Source organism: Centruroides sculpturatus, unplaced genomic scaffold, assembly GCF_000671375.1.
Source record: "Centruroides sculpturatus isolate CEXI.00-Female unplaced genomic scaffold, Cexi_2.0 scaffold7, whole genome shotgun sequence".
NCBI lineage: Eukaryota > Metazoa > Arthropoda > Arachnida > Scorpiones > Buthidae > Centruroides > Centruroides sculpturatus.
This window is the reverse complement of record NW_019384510.1, coordinates 970449-984102: the sequence shown is the minus strand read 5'-3', so window position 1 is coordinate 984102 and position 13654 is coordinate 970449. Positions and strand designations below refer to the sequence as shown.

General features: G+C 31.6%; 1 protein-coding gene across 2 annotated transcripts in view; it reads left to right on the top strand.

The window, feature by feature from the left end:
* LOC111622377 (serine/threonine-protein kinase WNK1-like) overlaps positions 1–13327 on the top strand; it is a 132256-nt gene extending 118929 nt beyond the window's left edge. For both annotated transcript variants that reach the window (XM_023364737.1, XM_023364736.1), the window contains 3 exons: positions 665–729; positions 9846–9916; positions 12972–13327. In XM_023364737.1, the coding sequence (XP_023220505.1) occupies positions 665–729; positions 9846–9916; positions 12972–13293 (458 nt within the window). In that variant the 3' untranslated portion in view covers positions 13294–13327. The remainder of the gene's footprint in view (positions 1–664; positions 730–9845; positions 9917–12971) is intronic.
* Positions 13328–13654: the final 327 nt, after the last annotated feature.

The following is a 13654-nucleotide window of genomic DNA, read 5'->3' as shown; positions in this document are numbered from 1 at the left end:
TCCTTATTTAAAAAATATTTCTTGTAGCTATTTGAATGTAACTGAATTGGAAACAATTATAATAAATTTAATAGTTAGTCTATAAATTAGAAATTGCACATTAAAAAACTAACATAGCTTTTAGATTTCCGTAATTCTTATATATTTATTTTTTTAAACTTCGATGAAGCAAAATTAAATTTAAAATTCAAATTTTACTGATCGTATGTGAAAATTATTCTGGATTGATATAGGAATATTATATCGTTTGTTGGGAAAGGTTTTCTTTCCAGTGATAATACCTTTGTATTAATTAATAATAAAAAAAGAAAATAAAAGAAGTAAATTTGTTTAATATATTTTTTTGTTATGTTAATATTTTAGAAATGTAAATAATAGGCAACTCTTCATCAATGTAAACAAATTTAATAAAATCAAAACTAAAATATCTAAAAGTCATACACTAGTATTTTCAACAGTTTTCATATCTGTCATCTTTAGGCAAAGAATTCAAACCAGTAAACAAAGTTACCATAAATTATTAAACAGAGTTGCTTATTGTTTATAATCTCTTTGATGTTGAGTACCATAATGGTTCTAAATTTTAGAAATATGATTTTATTTATATTATTTTATAAATGTTGCTGTTTATATTGGTTATTTACTTTGTTCTGTTTCTTTGTAGAATTATTATCTCCGAGTAATTTATCGAATGTAATGTCAATAGAAAATACAAACTTTGAAAATCAAGTAAGTATTTTGATTCTTTGGAAAAAATAATAATTACTTTTTAATGTATAATTTTGTTCTCTTTAAGCTGCAAGCTTTATTTTAATATTTGATTTATTAAACTACTGACTACATTAACTTTTTTCACCATTTTAAATTATCAATACATTTGTGTTTAAAATTTTGGACACCAGTGTATTGATAATTTCAAAGACATTTTCTACAATAACATTAAATTGCCTAACAATAAGTAGAAAATTTTGGCATAGGATACACAATCATAAAGGTAGTAAATATTTTATTACAACAAAAAAATATGTTTTCAATAATGGTATACAGGACAATATGCTTAATATTCTAAAATTTGAAGTTTGATATTTTAATATAAAAAATCATTTAACCTCATATTGATATACAATTCAAGGAAAAACAAGGCATATTCCTGGTTTAACTAAAAGAGTTAATATACTTGAAAATAATTTAAGAAAGAGAAACTTAGTATTTTTAATGTAGAGGTGAATGAATGGGAAAATTTATTAGTGACTATTTCAGAAAAGTGTCTGGTTAGAAAAGGGTCTTTGTTAGAAACGTGTCTGGTTTATCAAATATAATTCTTGATTGTGTTAACCATGTGAAGGATAGAATGAAGAAAGCAACAGTTTTGATCATCTGTGTTTCATTTAACGTGAAAAGAGAGATATTCATTTAAAATGTTGGAAGAATATTAATAGTATTTTTGATATTTCTAATTGGAAACAGACTGTGTGTATGAGAGAAGATTTTTTTTTGGAGTGCAGGGAGAATAAAAGGAAATAAAAGGTCTGAATAATTTAAGACAGGCTAGAAAACAGTGGCCAAGTGGTCTTCGTAACCTAACACTGGGAGTTTGGTCATGGGTTTGCACCTTGCTCGGATGGGCTGGCCATGTGGAGTTTTCTGGGGTTTTTCCATGTCTGTAACACCTAAATAGGGGCCAGTTTCCCTTAAAAAGACCTCCTGAAAGGCATTCTTCTAGGCAAGATCGCCCAAGTGTTGCATTTCCATAACTTAACAAACAACAAACAAATACAGTGGAACCTCGGTATACATCTGCTTTAGAATACGCCCAATTCGGAATACATCCTGTTTGGACGAAACAAATTTTGCTCGGTATACGACTTAATTCAATTATACGCGCCATCTATGAACAAGTAGCACTATCGGTGTATTTACGAGGGCTGTTCGAAAAGTTCGCGGCCTTGCCTATATGCGGCGCTGCGATCAATTTAATTTTTGGCGGGAATAATTCAGCCATCCTTGCTAAAGATACGATACCAATTTCCGCTTGATTTGTCGTAAAGTTTTGCCACGACAGCTTAGCAGATAGTCAATGTGCACATGCTTTGTCAAAAATGGAGAAGACGGAGACTCGTGCGGTCATAAAATACCTGACGAAAAAAGGGTTGACCGCATCTCAAATCAAAGCTGACATGGATGAAGTTTTGGGAGAGTCTGCTCCTTCGTACACCACTGTGAAAAAATGGACAGCCCTTTTTAAATCTGGCAGAGAGAGTGTGAAACATGACCCTCGCAGCGGACGGCCGTCAACTGCTGTCACTGAAAAAAATATCGACAAAGTTTACGATTTGGTGTTAGCAGATCGCCGTTTGAAAACGCGTGAGATAGCTGAGACAACAGGCATCTCTGTCGACCGAGTGCACCACATCTAACCGAAAATTTGGGTATGACGAAGGTCTCAGCAAGTTGGGTGCCGCATCTGCTGACCGCTGAGCAAAGACGTGTTCGCACTTTGATGTCAAAGAAGTGTTTGGACTTCTACAAGAAAAACCCACGGGATTTCTTGCGTCGGTTTGTGACTACTGACGAAACGTGGATCCATTACTACACTCCTGAAACAAAAGAACAGTCGAAGCAATGGAAACACCCCAGTTCGCCACCACCAAAGAAGGCAAAAACAGTTCCATCAGCGGGGAAAGTGATGGCCTCGGTTTTTTGGGGATGCTAAAGGAATCATCTTTATTGACTACCTAGAAAGAGGAAAGACCATCAATGCTGTCTATTACTGTATACTTTTGGAAAAACTGAAGAAAGAAATCGAAGAGGCCACACTTGAAGAAGAAGGTTCTGTTTCACCACGATAATGCCAGAATCACTGAACAAAAAATAAACGAACTTAGCTTCCAATTAGTTCCACATTCACCGTACTCACCTGATTTGGCCCCCAGTGACTTCCACCTTTTTCCAAATTTAAAATAATTCTTGGTTGGAAAGAGATTCCACTCAAATGACAAAGTCATCTCTGAAGTAAACGAGTATTTTGCACACCTTGACAAATTGACCTATTGTAATGGCATAAAAAAGCTAGAACATCGCTGGAATAAGTGCATTGCTAACAAAGGAGACTACATTGAAAAATAAAAAAGTTTTAACATTATTTTGTTTGTTGTTCTATTTGAGGCCGCGAACTTTCCGAACAGCCCTCGTAGACCAGACTAGACGTTTTCGGTGCCACAATTTATAACTTTGTTAAATTTCTTTTGATTTTAATTTGTAAGTAAAATGTTATTATTTTTATTAATCATGAATTGCAAAAAGGCAACAGAAAAAAAATGACTAAAATCACAATGGAATTATATAATAATATACTATCACTGCACATCGGGTTGTATATAATACAATAAATCTGACTTACTGAACCTATAATCGATGCGTATCACTCTTTTTCTTTCACACATCAAACGTTTTCATAACCCCTTCTGGGTTCTTCATCAGGATAACAGCTGGATCGAATAGCAATTTCAAAAATTTGAATGAATCCGAACTTGTATCATTCCATTCGCTTAATCTGTCACGTGATATGATTGAAATTGTTCTATTTTGACGATCGATGTTCAAATTTAAGAGAACGATTCAAAACATGTTATTGAGATATAAAGATTATTTAATATTCTCGTGTTCCCTAATATCATTTATTTTTAAGGCTCAATATAATTTCATTATCACTCTTTATGGAGTAGGTTTTGCCACGCCATGGAAAGGCTGATCTCTTCTCTTGAATTAATACACTCGGATTTGTCATACGCCCTAAAAACACGAGAATATTAAATAATCTTTATATCTCAATAACATGTTTTGAATCATTCTCTTAAATTTGAACATCGACTGTCAAAATAGAACAATTTCAATCATATCATGTGACGGATTAAGCGAATGGAATGATACAAGTTCGGATTCATTCAAATTTTTGAAATCGCTATTCGATCCAGCTGTTATCCTGATGAAGAACCCAGAAGGGGTTATGAAAACGTTTGATGTGTGAAAGAAAAAGAGTGATACGCATCGGTTATAGGTTCAGTAAGTCAGATTTATTGTATTATCACAATGGAACTGAAAAAAAGAGATTGTTGAGAAATATGAAGGTGTCATGCATGTTCAAGATTTAACTGTTGCATACCATATTCCGAGAACGATGATATAGACAATCGTGAAAAATGGAGATATTATTAAATCTGCTAACGTAGCGAAAGGAGTTAAATCAGTTTCTAAACATAGATCGAAGACATTAAATCATGTCGAGAAATTGCTTTTGCTTTGGATAACTGAAAAACAGTGTGCTGGTGACAGCGTATCAAAAGCAATTATTTGAGAGAAAGCTAAAAAGATACACGCTGATCTCGTGAAAAATCAAGCAGGAACTAGCCAGGAAAGCGAGGTGTTTAAAGCCAGCCACTTTTTTTTAATTGAGAACGGATTAATCATTTTTACATTACTTCTTATGGGAAAGGTTGGTTTGGTATACGTCCTATTCGGTATAAGTCCAAACACCAGGAACGGATTAAGGTCGTATACCGAGGTTCCACTGTATATAAACAATATCTTGTTGGTAAGTGGCTGAACGCTTCAAGCCTCAGCATCATTGTTCTGAGTTTTTCTCTTTCCTGTCCTTGTCCAAGACTCAACTCAAGGTGAGCTCTATTCTGTTCAGGTTCCTTGAATATTTTCTTCCTGTTGTCCAGACCAGTTTTCCTCAGAACCGAACAAAAGAGCTGGTCTGGAAATGATTACAAACAATGGCAGAATTCCTGACAAAGGGTGGAAAGAGCATATGAAATTGGATAGATAGAGAAGACAAAAAAAAACATGGCTGACTGCCACAACAGGAATGGAATTCTTGAGAAGAGAGTAAAGGAAAAATGGATCCTTGTGACAAGTTATTGGCTGTGAACCTTATATCCTTATGGCACAAATTTTTAAAGACTTTGTTCCTCAGTTCAAACACTGGTTGGTCTCAATCTCCTTGCCTCACTTTCCAATTGGTCCTTGTTCTGTTGCCAGGACCGAATTAGGGGTCATGGAAGGTTAAAATTTCTCTTTTAATTGATGTCAAATTCCACCTGAAATGTCTCTTTAACTGAGAGATCTCTTACCCATAATTCATTGTATCATGTTTTTCTTCCTGTTTTTAATAGTTTCCAGCTGCCGTCATGTGCACAATTATTCAGAAATGCAGGATAAATTGTTTTTCAACACACACATCTATTAACCTTAATTTTACCTGAATTTAACTTTAATATACAGTCAGAGTCAAAAGTGAACATCCACCTTCAATTTTCAAGAATTAAATCATGGCAAATAAATTTATTTATGAGGAAAGAAATAATTACCGTATAAAAATTATTATTTGTACTTAAACAAATATCTCATTTTCAAATATTAAAAAATTTTTTTTTGATGTTCTTAACATGAAAAATTACAACTTTCCATACACTTGAATTTAACAGAAAATTGACAAACTTTGTCATCATAAAACTCAACAATGAATATTTTTCCAGTCTACCATGACCTTTTATGACTGCTTTTTGTTTGTTTGGCATAAAATGAACTAGTTTTTTTATATCTGTAACTTCAATAAAATTCCACATTTTTCTGAGTATTTTCTGAAGTGAGTCTTTGCTTGTAATGTTTCATTTTTCAATTTATTCTTCATTATCCTCATAAATGTTTGATTATATCTAAATTTGGTGATTGTGGTGATAGATGTAACAGTTTTGGTGTTTGATAGAGGAGACATTGCTTCACAATATTTTTTGGATTATTGTCTTGCTGAAAGAACTAGGAGTTTCACAGACCTAATTTAATTAAGCTTTAGTTTAAATTTGTTTTAAGTATGTTTAAATAGCCAAAATGATCCATTTTAGAGTCTATAAAAGCAAGTTCTCCTACACCTGAAGCTGACATACATCCCAAACCATTTTGGATCCTCCATCATACTTTACAGTAAACACTAGATTCTTCAGCTGAAGTTCAGAATTTGTAGTTCTCTAAACTTTCAAATGTTTTTGAGATGTGAATACCTCAGATTTACAATCATCAGTAAATAGTACATTTTCCAAATATTCTAAAGAACATCTTTGAATCATTTTGCAAATAGCAAACATTTGTGACAATTTCTTTTACTCATTGTTGGCTTTTTTCTTAATATTCTGCCATAAAATTATTGGAAAATTGTATTCTCCTGATGATAATTTCACTTACTGGTTATCCTTTCACATCAGAGATTTCATGTGCAGATTTAACATAAGTAGTGTAGGGATTCTGTTTAATATCGGGAACTATAGCATGGATGTCTGCATTTGATAGCTTTCTGGATCGTTTTGAATGAGAGCAGATTTTAACATATTCTGTAAAAAATATCTTGTCACAATACTTTGATCAGTTGTTGGGCTTTTCTTGACAATTTTTCTAATTTCTCTTAGTTACTTATCTTCATTTTTTAACTGAATAATCAGTTTTCATGTTTCCTTACAAGTTTTTTTATGACAATTACTCATGATAATAATATGTTTTAACTTACATTACATTAACCATGAGGTTGCATTTGAACAACAATGCAATTTTCAAACTAAATTGGCAAGTGAGTGCACAATGTATGGTCACTTTTGAATTGTAGATTTCTACCTTTAATCACAAATATGCAAGAAATTCATTTGCAACTCATGATATGCAATTTTTAGTGATGTGGATTTCAAGAAAATAGATTTATACAATTATTTAGAATAAAAATTCCAAGTCATAATTTAACATGTCATATTTTTTGCATATTAACTTTTGTAAGATAGCATGTATGTTTGCTCTTGACTATGACTGTATAAACTTAAAAATTTACATAATATTTATATATATTAGAGTAAAACAGTTTATATATATATATGTATTAGGCTTTTATTTATTTATGTAATTATTTATCACATAACTCTAAATGAGAAAATATAGAACAACTTTTGAATTTTAAATGCATTCCTGAATTTTAGTTATTGTAACAATCACATGTATATTCCAGAATTAGAAATGTTTAAGCTTTATAGACCTATGAAACAGATCTATTATTAGATTAAAAACATTTGTCAAAGTTGAATTAAAACGTGCTTGTTTTAAAATTAATATTAATAGTTTTGTGTGTTGATGCTCTCTTATGTCAAGCTGTTTAAAATAAAACTTTACCACTTGTTGTTTCTACAGTTGTTGGAGTGAGAGGTCAAATTTTTTATTTGACCCTGTCTTTCTGTTTTTGGTATTATTTTTCTCTATATAGAAAACATATTTGTAAAACAAGTTTTTGTGAGGAATTTGGACTAGTTGTGAAGTCTCACTTATGTGTCAATACATTTACATTTAATTTACATTGACACAGCAGTGCAGTGCTCTCATAAGCCCAAACAAGCTGCCTCATATAGGAGTGTGCTCTTATTTGTGTAGAAAATTTTTTATTGCTTTCAGCAATAAAAAATTAAAACAAAATACAGTGGAACCTCGGTATACGTCTGCTTTAGAATACGTCCAATTCGGAATACGTCCTGTTTGGACAAAACAAATTTTGCTCAGTATACGACTTTTGTTCGGTATATGACTTAATTCAATTATACGCGCCATCTATGAACAAGTAGCACTATCGGTGTACTACACTAGACTAAACGTTCGCGGTGCTACGGTTTATAACTTTGTTAAATTTCTTCTGATTTTAATTTGTAAGTAAAATGTTATTATTTTTATTAATCATGAATTGCAAAAAGGCAAATGAAAAGCAACAGAAAACTAAAAAAACGACTAGAATCACAATGGAACTGAAAAAAGAGATTGTTGAGAAATATGAAGGTGGCACGCGTGTTCGACATTTAACGAGATTTAACTGTTGCATTCCGTATTTTGAGAACGACGATATCGACAATCGTGAAAAATAAAGACATTATTAAATTTGCTAATGTTGCGAAAGGGGTTAAATCAATTTCTAAACAGAGATTGAAGACATTAGATCATGTCAAGAAATTGCTTTTGCTTTGGATAATTGAAAAACAGTGTGCTGGCGACATCATATCGGAAGCAATTATTTGCGAGAAAGCTAAAAGGATACATGCTGATCTCATGAAAAATCAAGCAGGAACTAGCGAGGAAAGTGAGGTGTTTAAAGCCAGCCATTTTTTTTCATGAGAACGGATTAATCATTTTTACATTACTTCTTATGGAAAAGGTTGGTTTGGTATATGTCCTATTCGGTATAAGTCCAAATACCAGGAACAGATTAAGGTCGTATACCGAGGTTCCACTGTAGATATATTTTCTTAACTCAATAAATTTTATGAAATTTGATGTTTTAGTATAAATATACTAAATGATAAAAATTTAAAAATTTCACTTGATTCATTTTTTTTTTTTTAATGTATTTGAAATGTCATTTGACTTTCTCTATACATAAAATGATTTTATAAAAAGTGAAGGTAATAAATTTAGAAATTCTCTATGAAAAATATGGAATGCTATGGTTCCTCCTCAGTCCGTTACTCGACTTCTCGAAGAATTCCTTTGTTCTTCGCCACGAAGTCACGTTCAGAGCTCCCTTCGACACATCTAGCTCTCTTTGTGTCTCATTCAATACTGCCTTCCTCTCTCTTGCTATCTTTCCACCATCCCTCCTACAACTATAGTTCTTTCCGATTCTCAGAACGGCTAATCCTACATGCTATTGTTCTTTCCGATTCTCAGAATGGCTAATTCCACCCAAAGGCTATAACTGTCATTTGGAAGGTTATAGAAGGAACAGAGAAAGGAAATAGAAGAAATAGGGAAAGAAGATTGGAATTATAAGTATATACAATTAAAATACATATGTCGATATGGCCGACGGCCACAAGACTTTTTTTTATTGTAGTAATGTGAAATTACGGTCATTGCATATTGAAAATTACAATTTTATCTTTCATTTATGTAATGTTTTTCCATCTCAGGTTTCTTATGTTTATTTTTTGAAATTTGATGAGATAAAGAGAAAAAATAAGCATATCAGAAGATTAACAATAAAATGCAATAAAACCTTCATTAATGGATACTCCCAAATAGCGTGCACCTCTACTTAATGGACATTTTTACAATTCCAGACCCCTCAAATAGGACATCTATAATATTTATCTTTAAATAGTGGACACTCTAAATAACAGATTTTGTCATCCATAACCAAATCTTACAAAAATGCAATGTCCTGCCTTTAATATTCTGAATGAATCAATTACGTATGAAATATTTTAAGAAGAAAACAAAGAATTTGTTTAAATACTCTTTCAGATGACTAATTTTGATTGTAGACATTAAATAAAGACTGGCTTAAAGTAGGAATAAGGAAGAAGGATGGGTTGTAAGAAGTTAACAAAGATAAATGTGAAGCTAGTGATAACCTGGGTATTTCCTATCATTACCTTTCTCTACTTCTTGTAGCTTCCATTCCTTAATATCTCTCCCCCATTAGTTTTAAGTTAGTAATTAAATTAAGGTTAGTTTTAGGTTTTTGGTTGATTTATAATTGTTGTGATCAACACATGTGATTTGTGTCTACTGTGTTATTGTTGCAAGCCATTTCTCATATGCTTATGTATATTTCCGTGGCATTGGAATCCACATCCTAAAAGAATCTGTAAAATTACACAAAATAAATGTTTTGTGTTGCTATACCATTGTAATTTCTTTATGACATATTTCCTGTGTTGGTGCACAGTAATATCGCGTAACTTAACACTTGAAAAACATGATCAATGAAAGCATTTGTGTTTTTTTAATTTTTTAAAATATATGAAATTATTTATTTTTAATAGGAAAAGAAATTATCAGTACAGGACAATGAGGTTTATCTTCAACAATATGCATCTCAAACAGAAGAAATAAGGTTAGATTGACTAATTTAATTTTTATTATTATATGAGGTCTGTTCAAAAAGTAACTGAACTTTATTTTTCTAATTATTATTCTTCAAGTTACAGATTATCGGTCCTTGTCCCCTTCAAAGTACTCCTCTCCTCTATTTACACACTCATCCCAGCAATGTTTCCACTTTGCAAAGCAGTCCTGGTAAGCTTGTTTCGGACTGTCCTTCAGTGCTTGTGACAAATTTGTTTTAATGTCATCAATTGTGTCAAAATGGCATCCTTTCAGCACTGATTTTAATTTTGGAAACAAGAAAAATTCACAAGGAGCCAGGTCTGGTGAGTACAGAGGCTGGAGAGGACAGTCATTTGATTTTTGGCACAAAACTGGCAAATTGACAAGGCAGAGTGAGCAGGTGCCTTGTCATGGTGAAGGAACCATGAATTGTCTTGCCACAACTCTGATCTTTTTTTGCAAATTTTTATCGTGCAATTGTTTCAAAACACCTGCGTAGCACTGATAGTTGACTGTGTGACATTGAGGCAAAAATTCAAAGAACACAAATCTGATTTTCTGAATGTGAGTGTCATCAGTTGAGGCCAAGGATTTCCTGGTCAAGGGTCATATTCAACTAATTGACAACCATGTTTTAATCAGGTAAATTATTCGTAAAACTGCATGACCTAGAGCAGTTTGATATAAAGTTTGATTCAAAAATTTAAATGTTTCTGTAAAAGTTTTCACCAATTTTACACGAAACTTCACATTACATCATTGCTCCTGTACATCACACATTGCAAAAATTGCCACAAACGCTGAAACATCTTTCACTTGAAAAACAATAACTCCAGGATGAAACAAGATATAAAAAACCCAAAAACACCAGCTTACTCAATAAGTTATCATGAACAGTATTGTCAACTTCATGACACTAGAACACTCCATTTTTGCTCAATTCAAAAAGTTCAGTTATTTTTTGAACAGACCTCATACTTTAAGAGATTTATTTTCTGGTTTTTAATTAAATTGAGAATAAACCTAATAACAACTCTCTTATAAAAATTACTAATAAAGTTATTAAAGTAGTTAGTATATAAAAAGGTTATATTATAAATGTTTAAAATTATTATCCTTTTATTTGAATGGAAGTTATTTTTAGACAAGTATATCATTTTTATACTTTTGTAGGATTACTAAGCTTACATGGCACTGTAGCACAAGGAACTTTTTCATATCACAGGTTTAAAAAAAAGGGAAAAACTGTTTGCGTTACGTCCAGTCTAAGTATTTAGTATACTTAACAGGGAAAAACTTTGTATTGTTAATTACCTGATATACCTAAGTATACAGGGTACAAAGTTGGGCAATAGGCAATACAAATAAAAAAAAGGACTTTACACTTTTCTCATACAGGTGAGGTAAAAACATTGATTTAATTCTGGGTCTTACAGGCTTATTTATCTACAGACAATTTATACTTATATCTATATACATTATACTGACTTAATACACCTCTAACATACAAATATCTAGATAACACACATAAATCTACGCACTATTCTACAACCTCTCTGTGGGGTTTTAAAAAAAAAAAAAAAAAAAAAAAAAAACAAAACAGTCTTACATGTGTCCTTTGTTAGTTAAAAAAGAATGTGTACACAATTCATATTGATATCTTTGTCTTAGCCTAGGGTGATAATGGATTGGTTTTTCCACCTCCAAACTGTCTCCAATCTCCCTCTTCAAGCTACCCAATTGCACCTCATAGACGACGTATTACAAACCAAGTCCGAAAGGCAAAAAGATCCTTTCAGGTGAAGCACCTCCATTTATACCTTTGTCGACATCACGAATCACACAACCAATCAGCAAGTCCACGAGGTTAACACATAAAAGGTGGTGTCCAAGCACAAAATGGAAACTGGTGCGAATAATTTTACACAAAAAAAAAAAAACAATAAAAACTTAACATTCATAAGGTGAAGAAAACAGGTTAATTTAAGTGACAGATCACTACAGTATATATAAAAAGACATTATAATTTTTCTCTGTCTGTATCACTACTTTGTTTTTTATCTGGTGGTTAACAAATTCCAAGACATTTGAAAACAAGAAAAATCTATACATATGGAGAATTACACTTGTACGAACAAAAGTTATAAGCCCAATAAAAAAAAGGAAACCATTGACCAAAATCAGATAACAATTAATTAATTACATTGCACATGTAGGTGTGGACAAAGAAAGGAAATGTCATCTAAACAAAGCTAAATACCATACTATGTTCTTAACATTGTCTACTTAAATTTATTGAAACTACTGAATAGAAAATTGAAACAGAAACTGAAAATTCTAATCTAGAATTTAATGCTGTTGGATTATACATATATATTTGTTGAAGACTTCTTTTAATTGGATATTCAACGAAAGCACAATGGTGTTCACAAAGTACAACTGCACTAAGTCAGTCTTGTTTGTTAGATGTCTCATGTGGAAAAATTCCCATCACAGATTAAAACTCAGACCTTTATTACTAATTAGGAGATGAGGCTAGGCTTTCAGTTCCTTATAAGTCAAACATTCAATTTTCAGAGACCCAGTTTTTGGAAATGCTAGAGAAGCTGGCCATATTATTTGAGTGAGAAGTTTTTTGTGTTCAGGGCTACATGCTCACTAAGTTTTGTTTGAATTGGAAACCTGAATGTATATCTGCCTCCTTGTTAGTATCTAATTATTAATAATAGCAAAAAATAGCCCAATTAATTACAATGATTATTTAGTTTATTAGTGTAATATTTAATTGATGTGGAAGATTTACATATTTAATGAATGGATGATGAAATTTGAATCTATGGAAAAATATACCATATACTACAGAAGCAAGGATAGTTTAATGATACAATAAACATTTAATGATTTTATTACTATAACTATATGGTATAGTTCTTAATAACTTTCAAGCAATATTTATTTTATTTTATTGACAATTAAAAGTTTAAGATGCTATAATTAAAATAGATTAATTTGGCTGCAGACTAGATTTTGCATTTAATCATTAGTCATTTTTTTAATCTTAGCTGTGCATTACTGGGTATTGATTCAGCAAGTGAACAGAGTGATATATCAGAAAGTACGAGAGAACACTGTAAAATGGAACGTAAACGAATTGGAAAACGGAAGAAAATTCAGGATCGATTTCCAAAATTAACTGTTCTTAGTGTAGAAAAGGGGACTACTGTTGAATGTCAATTAGAATCTACCAAAGAAAAAACAGTCACTTTCAAATTTGATACAAGTGACATGGTTCCTGCAGAAATCTGCAATAATTTAGTAAGTAATAATGTATTTATATTTCCTGTTATGCATGAATTAGAACAATACTTCGACAAACATAAATAAACCATCAATACAGCTTTTTTGCTGAGATATATTTAATAAAAACACTAACATTTTCAACCTAATATCAGGCCATCTTCAGGTGTAACTAAANATAAAATAAAACAAAATATACTATGGTTGACCCCTCCCCCATAACACTGTTGATTATTCCATTTTATATGAATTCCATGTTGTATGAGCCACTTAGATTTTACAAATACGTGAGCAGTTCACAGCCCGGCACACGTATTTGTAAAATCTAAGTGACTTGTTGTACAAGTCACTTAGATTTTATATAAAACGGAATAATCAACAGTGTTATAAGGGGGGTCGACTGTAAATAAACTAATACAATAACAATATAAATAATATAATAAAATAA